The 15,133-nt window shown below is 45.3% G+C and overlaps 1 protein-coding gene across 1 annotated transcript; it reads left to right on the top strand.

The window, feature by feature from the left end:
- Positions 1–306: 306 nt before the first annotated feature.
- Positions 307–4,854, top strand: LOC149359016 (beta-1,4-mannosyl-glycoprotein 4-beta-N-acetylglucosaminyltransferase-like). Its single transcript, XM_089568970.1, has 2 exons — positions 307–1,125; positions 4,648–4,854. Exons 1-2 carry the CDS (start codon positions 346–348, stop codon positions 4,852–4,854), a joined length of 987 nt encoding a protein of 328 aa, XP_089425096.1. The 5' UTR covers positions 307–345.
- Positions 4,855–15,133: the final 10,279 nt, after the last annotated feature.

Below are 15,133 nucleotides of genomic sequence, written 5' to 3' on the forward strand. Positions count from 1 at the left end.
TTGGTGTGGTGCATGTTTGTTATCCTTGCTACAGTAGTTTTCATCCATACCTTTCGCTTCTTGCGCCCTCAAGCGACAAGCCATGGCGTGCAGAGGAACCAGACTGGGGTTAACGAAGCACCGGAGAGGAAAGACCACATCCTCGGCCCAGCTACCTTGAAGCCTTTCAACCAGACTGGGGTTAACGAAACACCGGAGGGGAAAGACCACATCCTCGGCCCAGCTACAAGCTTGAAACCATTCAATGCGTCTTTAAACGGGAGTGTGGTGGCGATCACGACAGAGACTGCTTGGAAGCGCGCCGACTGCTTTCTTGAAGGAACTGTCCCCCAACTACAGCAGAAGATGTGCGTTTGCCGCAACGGCTGGCATGGGGCCGACTGCTCAATTCCCGAAGCCTTGTGGTCGACCAAGAAATTTCAGGCATGGTACTCTCAGGGTCTCATAACACGTCGCTCCAGGCCGCGCAGTATATTCAGTGGCGTCGTGATCAACCACGAGATCGACCTTTTCGAGATACGAGTTAGAGAGGTTGGTGACGCTGTCGACTACTACATCGTGTGCGAGTCCAGCTTCAACTTCTTCGGCGAGTCGAAGCCGGCCCACTTTCAGTCTAACCTGACTGCCGGATTTCTTCGCGACGACGCGAGCAAGATCATCCCTGTGGTCGTGGGTGACCGGAATTACGACCACAACGACCCCTGGGCGCCGGAGAACTACTTACGCACTACGCTGTGGCTAGAGGGTGAGCGGCGGCTCAAAAACGTACGAGATGACGACCTCGTGATGCTAGCCGACGCCGACGAGGTACCCAGCCGCGACGTGTTGCTTTTCCTGAAGCACCACGATGGTTACGGTGAGCCGATCGCACTGCGCTTGCGTTGGTTCTTGTACGGCTTCTTCTGGGAGATGGAGAAGCAGACGGAAGTGGGAGCTGTGTGCACGGTGGCCTTCCTGCGCAAACTGTACCAGAACGACTTGGCGCGCCTTCGTAGAATGGATGAGTACTCTCCGAGGATACTGCCTCACACGGGGACGTTCCAGCTACCGTGGCTCATAGAAGGAACGTGGCCACGCTACGCCGGGTGGCACTGCTCGTGGTGCTTCGATGCTCGCGGCATACAGGTACAGAACGCTTATTGTGTGCACTTGAAGGCTGCTTTGACATTGTGAGACCGCGTTAACTAGCGCGGATACCCCAGGTTTATGGCTTAACGATGCATAGCCAATGGTTACAGTAGCTACATTACGCTCGTAGTTCGCAGTAAACCGACGATTTCTGAGCTATTGTGTGGAAATATGCAATTATTTATGGAACCAAGGTAAAACCTGGTCTGTCCGCATGGTGAACCACTGTTGCAAGAAACATCTGCCTGTACTCTCCGGCTGGCTGAAGCGCATTTATCTAACATGGTGTAAAATATGAAGAAAGCAAGATCCGTTTCAACGCCGCTATCAGACAGCTGCACACCGTAGATGTAGACTGGGTAGTCATTGTTAAAGCGCTGAAACTCGTCGGAGGTCACTGACGATAGACGGTGGCTGTGGGCCATATTTCCAGCCTGTTGCGCAGCGATATAAGTAAACTCAAGAAGAAAAAAATTCGCAGCATCGCGGCAGAAAAAAAAGCTATGGCGGCGGCTGCCTTATTAACAAATGCTACCACACTAGGTTTAATACCCGCGCAAGCTGACTTATTCTCCCCCTTTCCTCCCGTTGCATAGGAAAAGGCCTAAAGAAACTTACTGAAGTCGCTGTTTACCTAGGAAGTGGGGACAGGGCTCAGCAAGTACAGACATTCAGTGACCACTACTTTGCGCTGCGGTCCGGCGTACGAGACGTAGTGCACCTTTATTAGTTGCTGTTCCAAAGGTATTAGATCGGATTGCCGTTCAAGCCATAAGAGGCGCGAGTAGTAAGAATACACATTTCGGGCGCGGATCCAGCACAGACAAAGTTTTCTTTTCTTTTTTTTTTACCGTATACCCGGACGGTAACAGCGGAACGAAGAAATTCGGGAGCAGGAGACAGGCTGACATATCTTTTGTCGGGGCTTGATCTCCTTTTATTTTTGTTCTACTTTTTTCTTCGGTTAGTTCTCGTGTAGAAAAAATACAAAAGGGAACAAAAGCAAAAAATACAGCCATGTCTGGCGGCACGTGTCGACCATTAAAGCGACAGAAAAGCATCTTGAGTGTCTTGAAACGAGAGGTACCTCGCTTTACTTATATATAAGCCACTTCGGAACAGATAGACATATTTGCTGTTGTATGGCGTCATCGTCACTTAGGCGACGGCTCAGAATCCTGCGTGTCCTTATCTTTGTAGTCCAGAAAAGGCTATCTATGCCCTACACTTGAGCCTGCAGATTATTTTGTTCATGGCCAGGACTTTTCTGTCAGTTTTTTTGTCTCTTAAATCTTTTTATAAAACGAGTGTTGGGTAATTTTGAATTTCTTAACTATGCATAACTACGAATAACTGTAGATTATTGTATCCACAACCGATGTTGTGGGCTCACTCAGTTTTAATGTACGGCAAGCAATCATGCCAGCGTCAAAAACTCATATGCGTGAACGTCTCCTTCCTTATTTGCCTATTTTGGCCGGAGTTGAAAGTACATAAAATAAGAATCTGAGTACACGTATAAGTAAGCTTTTGCTCTGTTCTCTTCTTAATGAAGTGCTGTTCAGAGTAATTGAAGGTCACGATAATTCTGGACACTGATGAATGCGCCTTCAGGAATATCTGGAATTTCGGTTGAATTCTCTGCGTAACTCTTGCCGGTTTACATTCGATCTAAGTATGTGGCATAGGGAGTCAAAGTGCAGGTCCAAAAAACGCGGAGTTTTCATTAGTTTAAGGCTGGCGCCCTTAATTGGTGACATTATCTTGTCCACAACTGATCACGACCTTGTTATGGGTCTTGGTGGCTGACATATTTTGTTATGTTGGCGATTCGTTGCTGAGGTTTGTTCAGAAGGAGTGCATTTGCCCTATGGTACGCGTTTTCAAATCCTTTTAAACGAGAGAAGTTGCGGCCTTAATTTTATGCTTCAATCTCTCAAAAACAACTCCCCGAACTTATATCGGGTGCCAATCATGTGGGCTAGACCAACCTCCCGTGATCGGTCAAACTCCCCGCTGAAATTGAGTTTTGCTCACTCCAAGATCGCCTGAAGCTTGTTTTAGAAGTTACGTTTGCATTCTGCCCTGTCCAGATCAATTACGCGATAAGTGCGCGCCAGTTTCATGCAGATAGTGGTAGGCTGGCAGACTGTGGTCAGCTGGGTTCTCTCAGCGCCCTTGCAAGCGCCTCTTAATACTTGCTTTAAAAATACATATAAAACGCATTTAGGCACACAAATAACTCCCGAAGACGCCGCTTCCGACAAGTCCAAAAATGCTGTGGCCGGCCCTTATCTGCACGTGGCAAACACCTTACAAGAAGGTCAGTCGGAGGTACGAGGTCGGTATTGTTTTTTTTTTTTTCCATGAATAAGCTGGGCAGCAATTCTGTGACCATACAAAGAGCCGAGAGCGGCAGTGGTGGACGGAGCAACATGTGTTAGATTAAGCATACAGAAGGTAGTGTGAGGTTAATGAGACCTCGCCCGATCCACAAAAGGCCGGTTTCCCACAGTGTGTTATGACAGTCGTTTATCAAGTCGATAATGTTCGTTTGAGAGTCTTTTCATTTTCGAAAAGGTACCGCCGAGCTCACATTTATCAATTCACTGTCGCTGCAGTGGCTGTGGCCGCGATTCCGCTGCACGCCTAGGCTCATGAAACACACGAATCAACGCACCCGTTAAAAACCGAGAGCTTTCCAGATAGCAAAGGACTATGATCTTTGTGTTCGAGAAAATGAGCTCAGATTTTTTTAACTCGACTTCGCTCACCACAAACGTCGCCTACGCTGTTTGCCTGTTTTCTCGATTTTGTTCTTTCTTTGGTTTTCCTTGTGCATATCTGATTGTTTCATTGTTCCAAAAACACTCAACTGAAAGACAGTGACTGTACGTGTGGTGTTGTTAATGTCCACGTACTTTTGTGCTGCTCAGATATGAAACCATTTATCTCCAAACTTTCATAAGTTTAGAGATAAATCCCCCTTTTCTTACCTGTCACGTCATTCCAGCGTGTATGCTCACACAATAAGGTTTGCTTAACTACCTCTTGAACACCGAGGAAGTAAATTCCACACTTTTACTCGTTTAGATTAGCACTTTTTATGAGATTATACTACCTGTTTTAATAATATTCTAATCGACGATTCAAGCATGTTTTTTTTTTTTATTAAGATGGCGTTTTACAATGTCTGGAAATGCACCTGAATTCAAGGCGTAAAATGTTGCCGTGAAAACTACCTCACATTCAGCACCTCAAAACATTTAATGACACAGAATTATTGATGGAAATGGCCCTCCTGCGTAATTATTTCGCTGACAATGACAAATGGCCTGTGGCCACGACCCCCTTCGTTCGCTTCACCTTCGTAACCTTCGTTTATCACATTTGTGCTGCCTGTATAGTTGCAGAGTGAACTAGCTCTGATGGTGACGTTTGGTAAGAAATTCGCAGTAGCGAGACGTTTCAGCAGTATGCCCAATCAATCCTAAAAAAGCGTACCTCTCAAACTTACAGGTTAAGCTCTTGGCCGCGCAGAAAGACGACGGAATACGGTGGGGAGACTATGTGGAAAAAACCGACCTTGCCTACATCGACTCTCTAAGGAAGACTGGACACTACTTCGACGACAGCTCTCCACTCAAGAATTGTAACGCTTACGAAGCTGCTCCGTCCTACGTCAGGACAAATTTGAATCGGTTTCGATATCTCATGATGCCCTAGATTTGTCACTGTTCGTGCGCTATGGTGGTCTCTGGAAGAAGCCACCCGCAATATATGGTGGGCCAAAATTATGCACAAATGTGACTGACGTGGTAGCGCTGTTTGAATTAAAATTCTTATTTTAGGCTTTTTGTTGCATTTCAAGTTGTTTTCTGCTAAAAATGTTCAATATTTATGGGCTTATGCGGCCAAAGCAAGAACAGCTCAAACTGTATTAAAAGATTGCTACTAGAACTGAGCTAAAAAATTTTGACACTGTGCACATTACCCGAAAGTTTTTAGTTAATGTTTTTGTCATACGGTTGGTCATTCAAGTTAGGTCAATTACACACAAAATTAAGCTGAACTGAATGTTTATTATTTTCACTGAAATACAGGAAATCAGTTCATTTCCAGATGTATATGCCAGGAACAGAGATCCCAATGCGTCAGCGCTGCCTCGAAGATAAAATTTCTGTTCTCTCAAGCTACATGTGAAAACAATAAATGTGATGCCGTTAAAGGTGTTCAGCTAAAATTTCAACTCTATTTTGAGTTATAACTAAATCCCGTGCCCAACTGTCTTTCATGATCCAGCGTACGTTATCTAGTAAAAGCCACCAAACGTGACAGATCAGTATTGTGGGGTTGTTCAAAACAACTACGACTTTAAGTACTAACGGGCTGCATTGTTGCATAAAAATGACTGCTTATATCCTTTACATGGACCGGTAAACGCTGTCTAGCATTTTTATACGTTCACTCGCGTGAGTAAATGATGCGATTCGTGCTTTGACGCGATTCATGCCTCGCGAACGCTAAGCCATCGACCACTGAGCGATATTACTTCTTGTTTGTAAGTGGATCGAGCTGCAGTGAATACGAACATAACCAATAAAAGGTCCTTCCACTATATATACTGGTTTTATTTTATTTAAAGTGAAGTATCAAGTGATCGGTCGTAGGCTGTAGTTCTAAATCTAAACTTGCCTCTCCAGTATCAGCCCTCCTGCTTTCTATTCTCAACTCTCGTTTACCCGCCTTTCACTCTTCGCTAGCGCTGAGTACTAGCCAGAACTGTCGCATATCAGAATGATAAGCTTTCAATTTAGGCGCTTTCAAAGAGCTATTTACCAAAGTAACAAAGCAGCATTTCTTTGTGATTCAATGTTATCAAAAGCGGAGATATCTTACGAGCTGGTTACGTAACACCCTAATTCACCATGAGACAACACGTGCTCAGTTGTAGCAGTTATAACTGGTATATTTACGTACCTAGCCGACAATTACTGAAAATATTGCAAGCAAATTACAACACATTCTTCAAGGGACCTTACTTTCATTCTGTAACAGAGATTTCTAGTTACGGTTCTATATCTGCATTCAATTGATTACCAGCTCTCAAATAGAATTATTACATGATTACCTACAATTTGCTGTGGGACATATTTTTTTTTTATCTGAAATAAATATACTCTGTTGATGCCTTTCTTAAGCACAGACTTGACGAAGCAATGCAGAATATTCGCGGTGAGTGAGGGCACAATTGGTGCTCGTGGTAATTGTTATGTCCGCCGTTGGCTTGAACAACAAGGCGTTTGCGAACACAAGAACTATTTATTAGAACTCGACTCAAGCGGTGCGCGGTGGCGGCCGCTCAGACACGGCTGGCCGGTGCAGACAGGAGAGGGCTGGGGGGAAAGGAGGAAGGGAACATCGAGAGGTTCGTCGGCCCTTCGTTCACACGCGCAACCCGAACACAACACCGCGGCGGGAATCGCGCACTGGCTGAGCGGTTCGTTTGTCCCCCGTCTACGCGTCTACGCGCAAGACACAACAGTAATGTATATTGCTACCTAGCATAGCCAGGTGGCGCATAGATGCTGACGACGACGAAGTAGGGCTCGCGCCGTGTGGAATCTGTCGCCTTTGCTACCCCAGCTTGTGTGGCCTTGTCTGTCTTCGCACTTTTTATTAAAGCACCCTTCGTCAACAAGCACGTCAAAATATTACCGGTGGTTGTGATTATTCGCAATTATGATATCTTGCTAAAACAGATCACTGTTTCGACGTGGGTTCGATCCCGGCCGCGGCGGTCGCATTTCGAACGAGGCGAAATGTTAGAGGCCCACGTACTGCGCGATGTCAGTGCTCGTTAAAGAATAACCCCAAGTGGTCGAAGTTATTCGGAGCCCTCCACTAGTCTCTCATAGCCTTAGTCGCTCTGGGACGTTAAACTCCATAAACCAACAAATTAAACGATGACTAGCTTTTACTGAATTTTGCCTTGGTTACAATGTATCGACCTCCGTTTAACTGCACAGAATAAATTATTTTGAGACAAGTGATTAACCTCACCTCCGTAGTCACAAGATATATTGCGCCGCTCAACCCCAACGTTCTACATAAAGTCAGGATAAGGAAGACCCACTTTCAGGTGTAGAAAGCAGCCTGCCGAAATACGCACCGAGTGTGACACGCAAACTTTGTTTTCTGCTAATAAAGGTCACAGGGCACTCTCTCTGTGTGCTGACCATTTGTTATCTTAATCCCGTACACAGCGACGAAGTCTATCCGGTTCCTTAACAGCAACCGGGCCCAAAAACAGGTACATCTACACCGGCTATCTAAACAAGGCGGCCTGTGGTCTTTCCGCTGCTCTTTCTGCTTAAATAAACCATTCGTGGTTCAGCGGACGCTGTAAATTTCATTCAAAACTGTTTCTTATAGCTCATTAAGGCATACGCGTGCTCAAATTTATTTTTCGATGAAAACAAAAGTGCTCTTGAAACGCCAAGTTGCAAGTGGTCTTATAATTTTTTATTAGCTGCGTGGCAATATGCGATTTAAAAAAAAGAGCCAAAAATCGTGGGCTACAAAGAGGAAATGCGAATTCTGGCTTAAAATTGAAGTCAATCGCGAATTGTGGGTTAACGCCCTGGAGCAAAACATAGGCTTTGAGGGACGCCCGTTTCTTAATCACATAACACTCCTTGATATTCGGCGAACAAACAACACAACACACGTTTGAAGAATGCGAGAAAAAAAAAATACCCAGTCAAGCTCATTAACGCCACTTACAATTGAGAATTTATTTATTTATTCGTTTCTTTGTTTGTTTCATTTTTTGTTTACTTATCTATAAATACTGCAATCCACGCAGTATATTTTAGCAGGGCGGGAAACAATGCACGCAGTCTTAATAGAGCACAATAACACAAGCAAGGAACAGAAACCAGATGAATATAATGCAGCTTGAATATTTCGGTGTATAAGCACAGACAACACATCTAAATATGTGTGTAAATGACACGTTATGCTGCCTTGAACTGTGGGGGCGCAGAGGCTCTGTCAGGCATTTTGCCTTTACCTCTGCCCCCTACACGGAGAGAATCCGTGACACAATAAAGAAAAAAAAACAAAAAACAAAATGATGGAAGCAAACAGCGGCGCTGATAATTTTGTGTGCGGTCCTGTGAACGTACGGAATCATTACTGGCCTCCTAGATTGGTTAGACATATCAGTTTTTACATTCAGAGGAGCTTTCAACTTCTTTACCAGCGTTTCAACCACTGCCAGCACAACCACATCAGGGAATCCAGAAAGTGGGTAACAAGCACGGCGTCCCACTCGTTTTCTCGGCACCCTGCAAGCTGAGTCACCTGTGTGCCCGCATCGGAAGACATGCTTCCAGAAAGATGAAAAATGAGGGCGGCGTGAAACATAAGAACCGCTATGTGGACTGCCAAGTTGACCTAATATATCCGATTCCATTAACATGTGGCAAGGTTTACATAGGACAGACAGGCCGCTGTATCAATATCCGTACTCGTGAGCACGAAAGCTCCACTGAAAGCAAGGAGCAGCGTCAGTTACCGTTACATTGCTCAGAACACAAATGCATGCCTCTCCTGACACAAGTCAAGATTCTACGCAAGTGCCGTAACGAAAAAGCACGGGAACTTCTCGAGGCATATTTCATCAAAAAGAAAGGAAAAGATTGCATCAGTGACACGTCAATCAAACATTATAATAGAGAGGCACGTTCCCTCGAAAACATGATGACCTGAATCCACCTAGTGTTTCTATCTCGTTTTTTTATCCGCCCTATCTGGCTTTGATGCCCTTTGTTGCCAGTGCTGACATGCTTATGTATGAATGTCGATTCCTTGAATAAACCTCAGTTGCTAGTTGGCGCCTGTCCCGTCCTCTTTCTTGTGATTGTTCCATGTGCGCATCCCATCTTTCTAATACAATATGAACCAACTTGCCCGACAACGCATCCTGCTGGACTATGTCTCTGCCTAGTGGCACAGCCGTATGGAAAAAAAAATACTATTTCCACCAGATCTGTCTACTAGAAAATCCTGGAGAATCTAAAAAACAAAACTGGCGAAAATCTTGAAAGATTACTGCGTCGCGAGCGCGATAAACATACTAATTCGTTTATTGTTTACCTCGTGCCTTCAATGTGGTTACTACGCTACAGCCAGTCGAAGAATTCTCAGCGATCAGCTGTGAAACATTCCGGACAGGAGCTACACAGACCGACAGAGCCCGTCGGTGCTTGAAGCCTAATCCACATGTACAGTCGTGAAAAATATGAGAGGGAACAAACTTAACGCAGAAAATTGCAAATTTCTTGGTTATTTCTCTACTAAATTGCACAACGACATTGGGATATTGTAGGCGCAGACGAAAACTAGTTAAAGAGAGAGAAAAACTGCGCCTGTCACAAATAATAACGGAGTAATTAATAAATGAATGCTACAACTGTGTTCCCTACTCATATTTTTCACGACTGTACACTACGAGCGGGCAGTTAATTCACGCATCCAGAAAAATGAGTTGCAAGGCAACATGCATCGCCTACAAAGGTGTTTTGTTCAGCGCTAAAGAATAATCCACTCAGTGGATTGTGCGCTCGTATCGGGCGAATGACGCCTCAGTGCGAGAAGAGGCATCGCGAACCCTTTGTGAACTGTGCGGTTGGTGTTGCGCTAGCAATACCACTGAAATGTGGAGGGGCCTATAGGCCAAGCGAGTCGTTGTATCAGCTATAAGGCATCAGAGCACCATAAATCGTTAGAAAAGAGAAATGACTCGAATTTGCCCCTTCACTGCAGAATGTGGAAATGTTAGCCGGTGCTTGATATAGTGTCAAGATTCTGGGCAGGAGTCGCGATAAGAAGCCCCGTGAAATACTTTCCGAATCCAAAGAAAGGTGACGCATGGTTTAGTACTTGCTCTGTTGCCCTTCGATGAAAGAAAGTTACCTTTCCTTCGAAGAATGAAATTCAGTTCTGCTTGAAGTTTCGTTTGATGGCGCTGAAAGTGGGTTTTTTTTTTGCTTTTTGTTGTTTCATTGTTATTGTGTTTGCTTTTTAAATGATAACCTTTTATTGCCAATGCTTTCTGCATTGGAATTATAAGCAACGGAAGCTGTGAGTTACCCATGGAGGATAAAAGGTAAATGCGGTCTTCCTAACTTATTATTATTATTTTATTATATTTGCTCCACGATAGATGGCAGAGTGGGATGGTGATTGTGCGAAGGTCATGTGACTGAGTGCCCTGTACATGGTTGAGCCACAATCTGTTGAATAAACAGTTTGTAGTCCAGCCTCTGTCTTGTCGTCGTCCCAGTTTCCTGTGTGCGTCTTCTTTCGGCTGATGCTTTTTTCCTTAATGCAATGCAGAAATTAGCCCGACAACGTGTTTTACTATAATACCTCTATCAGAGAATGAGTGCACACTGCCCGGGCTCGTGCAGATATACCTTGTGGTAGCACGTGTTGTCACTGCGGACATCAACCGAGACTTCAACCATGAAAGAGTGGGAGTATGGATTGAAGTTTCACATATTCTGCCAGGGTGATCGGTCTCGATCGCCGCGAAAACCGTGAAAGGATGGCTGCAGCGTGTGCGAGTACTGCAGGAGTAAGAGCCGAAGTACCGAACGAGTGCTGCGAAATATCTGTCTCTTAGTACTGTGAGTGGGTCGGGGTGGCGGAACCTGGCTTGGGGGAGGGGATCCTAGTCGAGCCCCTGTAGGATTTTCTCTGTCTCGGACGGTCGGAGATCGCCGGCAAAACGTTCTCTGTGGTGTGGGAGTACGTTCGACGCCGAGGGCCCACTATTGGTGTACTGAGTGCTCGCCCTTCAAGGAGGCCTGAAAAGGAACTCAGGATCAAATCAAGCCAAATCTGGTCAAAATCCTGCTGTCCCCAATCCCACCTAATTTCCACAACCCAATCCAACGTCCAATTTCCCATCCATTTATCCCATCCTTTCCGCTACTTCCCAGGGGAGATCAGGGGAGTCTCCCCGGGCCCGCTTCCTCGGTTCTGGGTCGCTGATGTAGCATTTTCCCTATTATTTTATTTTTCCACCCAAGGGTGGCGAAAATATGTTTTGCCTACGGGCCTCCTCTTTTATTTTCCAATTGGGTTGAGCCTGTTGTGCTTAAGCGGTGCAGGCGGGGGCATATTATTTTTATTTCCTTTTGGTTGCCCCAACCTAACAAATGTATTAGATGGCCCTTTAACGTTAGGAGAGTTATCAGATGTCATTCATCAACTGCCGATTTCAAGCACTTTTGTACCTGACGGCCGTTCAGGTAAATTTCTCAAAGCATTTAAATCGGTCTAACCCCTGCTCTTCTGTCTACTTTTCCGTTTCTGCCTTCGCCCCTGATGCGCACAGTCTTGGCTGCTTACAGGAAAAGGCAGAGGGCAGTTCACTGCGATGAAATGATTGAAAGCGCAGCACTGAAAGCAAAGGCAAGAACGAGTTTCAGCGCAATCTTATCAAATGTGTCTGGAAAAGGCGTACACTTACCTCCCACACACGAGTCGTTCGCGGCGGGTTGCATTGCGCACGGTCAATACGGCGCAGACACACCTTCTGTCGCGCACTTCGTTCGCCGAAAGACATGGCGAAATGCTTCTCCCATTTCCGGCATCCAAACGCAGCACTCAGCAATCCAAAGTCTCAAGCCGAGGGTATCGACAAGGAGCACAACTGCGGTGTAAACCGCTGAAACATCGCAGACACTGTTGCCGTGCTTCACCCCAGCATCAAATATGGCGTCCAGCATATTCCTTCACGAGGTGCGATTGGAGGTAAATAAAGAAATAAACAGAAACGAAGTGCACGTGTTCACCGCTTTGCCCACGTGGCCGTACTCAGTCAATGGCGAGGCGCAGGCGGACTCGGTACAGGGTGAGGGAGAATAAAAGACGGTTAGGCGAGCGTAGATCGGCATGCTTCAAGAGCTGGCATTATTACTGCCAGCAGCAGAGCTCTTATGGCATGGCGCATGAGTGGATGTTACGGGCTCGTCTGTTTTTAGTGAAATTTTCTGTTGTTATTCCAGCCACTGTCCTGTGCTGTTGTCTGTTCTGTCTGGGCGCATCCTTTTTCGATGGTTTAAGCACCTTCAGACAGAAGCGCGTCTGCAGCTTGGAATGCATCCACACCTGCGCGATGTTCTTGGACACTTGGACAGGGACAGCTCGGAAAAATGCCTGGAACTGCATCCGATGAAAGAACAAACAGCACAAATTGTCCTGGCTTACACGACACCATCGTGGACAGCAGACGTCGTCTTGCTGACGTAAGCCCTGCAGAAATGCTTTTCCCACGCATGCTTCGCAACTAGGACATTCGCACGCTAACATTTTATCCAGCAACTTTACGTAGGGAACGTCTGCAGAGCTCGGTGACGCGTAGGCCTCGAAAACCGGCGAGTCCTGTCAGATAATCATACCATCACCTCCATACCACACACTCGGGAAACCAAGTTTAGGATGCAGTGGGTACGCATGGTTGATTTTATAGAATCTATAGTACCATATATAGCAAGCAGTATCGATACGGATATCGATTGTACTATCAATAGAACTATCGAAAGTACTATCGATAGTACTATCGATAATACTATCGAAAGTACTAACTATTGATAGTACTCTCGATAATCTTTTTTACTATCGATAGTTCGATAGTGAATGAACTATCGATAGTATCGATAGTACTATCGTTAGTTTTGAATCACTAGGGTAAAGGCGATGACTACCTTGATAGTATGATATATTATCTTTGATGGCGCAGATCGGACTAAAATCGGGTTCCCGATCGGGTAGGGCCGCAGCTGAGGGCGCCGCGACAGAAGCATACACCGCTTGGTAGCCGTCCTGGGAGACTGTACCAAAGCCAAGCGGTACGAAACCGGTGCATGAAGGTTTGTTTGCCGAACACATGCATTCATTCCTTGCTTTAGCGCAGGAGTAGTACGGACTAGACCACAATCTTCTTTTATATTTTGCGGGCTTTCTTCAAATACACTAAAACAAGACCACTCTGAAGGTACAGTGCTTACAAAATTGAATCATCGGTTTTTGAAACTCCCTCTCCATCTTCTTCAAACGCTTTGGAGCTTAAAATGAATATTGTAAATTTTGCATGATCACTATTACCTAAGTCACTGATAAAGCATAATTTAAAAAAATACCCCGAGTTGAATCGCACCATGACAAAAAATATTCCGTTCGTTTCACTTATCTTCAGCTTACCACTGTTTAAAAAGCTTTGGCTCAAACATTCTGTACATGTCATCGCTGATCGCTTGAGTGCCATTGACATCCCTGCTTCTGGCGACTAAAATATAAGCTGTTCAGGCTTTCCCCCTATTTGGATATTCGGCGATAGGAAACTAAACACACGCTTCACTAGAAACAGGTGTCTCGAAAGACAAGGTATGCATTTTCAGCATCGTTACAAAGACGTCATCCTGCACCGCAATGTTATACCGGCCGAAAACGTTTGTCTATTGGAGCTTCCAGTTGCCTATGTCCGCAAGAGTACACGTTTTCACATTCAGCAAGTCATGTGACCGACCTATTTCGCAGCCCGTAACAATGCATGCACTTTGCCGCCACTACAGATGACGCAGGTGGGGCGGTCAGAAAGCGTAAAGGTCAAGAAATAACGAACGATACAGAAGAAGTCGGTGTCGTAAAAGAGCATTGTACGATTTCTTCGGCGCACAGAAGAGGAGCTCCGCTGCCGAAGAAATGTCAGCGCGTGTGGATACACCGACTTCTATACTAGCGGTCCGGCATCAAGAGTACCGCAAAGAATAGAGTACGTAGCTGCTTTTTATTCAAGTAGAATGTTATTTCAGTTTCAAGTTGCTCTTGAAGTAGCTTTCAAGTTGCTCTTGAAGTAGCTTTCAAGTTGCTCTTGAAGTAGCTTTCAAGTTGCTCTTGAAGTAGCTTTCAAGTTGTTGCAATAGTCACGGTAGAATATGCTAACTTAATCACTACAGGTACTGCGTAAATATTAGGTGACTATCGAACTTGCACCTTTTTCTACGTGCGCTACAGTTAGCAGTGATTTTTGTTTTAGTCGAATTTTGCACTCTTCTACTTGCGATTGGCGTGCTTCTTTATATTAGGTAGCCAGGGCCGTAATTAGCAATTGTCGGGAAAATGAGGTTAGCGTTATGTTCTTCGAGGCAGTCCCGGTGAGATTTTCGATTTCCCTCACTATTATCCATCTATTCTCGGTTACGAGTATCACGTGCATCCTCACAGAAAGTGATACCGGCATCCCTGGACGGTTTATTTAAAAAATTAAGGTATTTTGTTGTTACCACTTGAAAGTTAACACGGCGCGGTGTGTAAATTAATGTACAACAGTCTCCGAAATAAACAGAAGCTTATGATTAATAGCGAGGCGCTTGAAGCGGCAAGGAAATACGTCTACTTTGGGCAGGTAGTGAACGCAGATCTGGACCGCGAGAGTAAAATAAGGAGAATAAGAATGCGATGGAGCGCATTTGGCAGGTTCTCTGAGGTCATGGATCGCAGTTTACCATTATCCTTCAAAAGAAAAGTGCATAACAGCTGTAACTTCCAGGAACTCACCTATGGGGCACAAAACGTAGAGGCTAACGAAAAGTGGTCAACTTAAACTGAGGACAACGCAGCGAGCTATGGAAAGAAAAACGATAAATGTAACGGTAAGAGACAGGAAGATATCAGAGTGTGTCAGGGAACCAACGTGGGTTAATGACATCATGGCTAAAATCGAGAAGAAATGGGCCTGGGCAAGGAATGCAATGCGAAAACAAGATAAGCGATGGTCGTTAAGGGTAACAGAATGAATTCGGAAAGAAGGCAAGTGTAGTAGGAGTATGTAGAAAACCAGCGAAAAGGACGCATTCACAAGGAGGAGAAGTACACAGGACAACGCTCCAGCGTTGTCCTCTGTACTTCTCCTTCTTGTGAATGCGTC

Source organism: Amblyomma mixtum, chromosome 2 (assembly GCF_055824585.1).
Source record: "Amblyomma mixtum isolate Tamu chromosome 2, ASM5582458v1, whole genome shotgun sequence".
NCBI lineage: Eukaryota > Metazoa > Arthropoda > Arachnida > Ixodida > Ixodidae > Amblyomma > Amblyomma mixtum.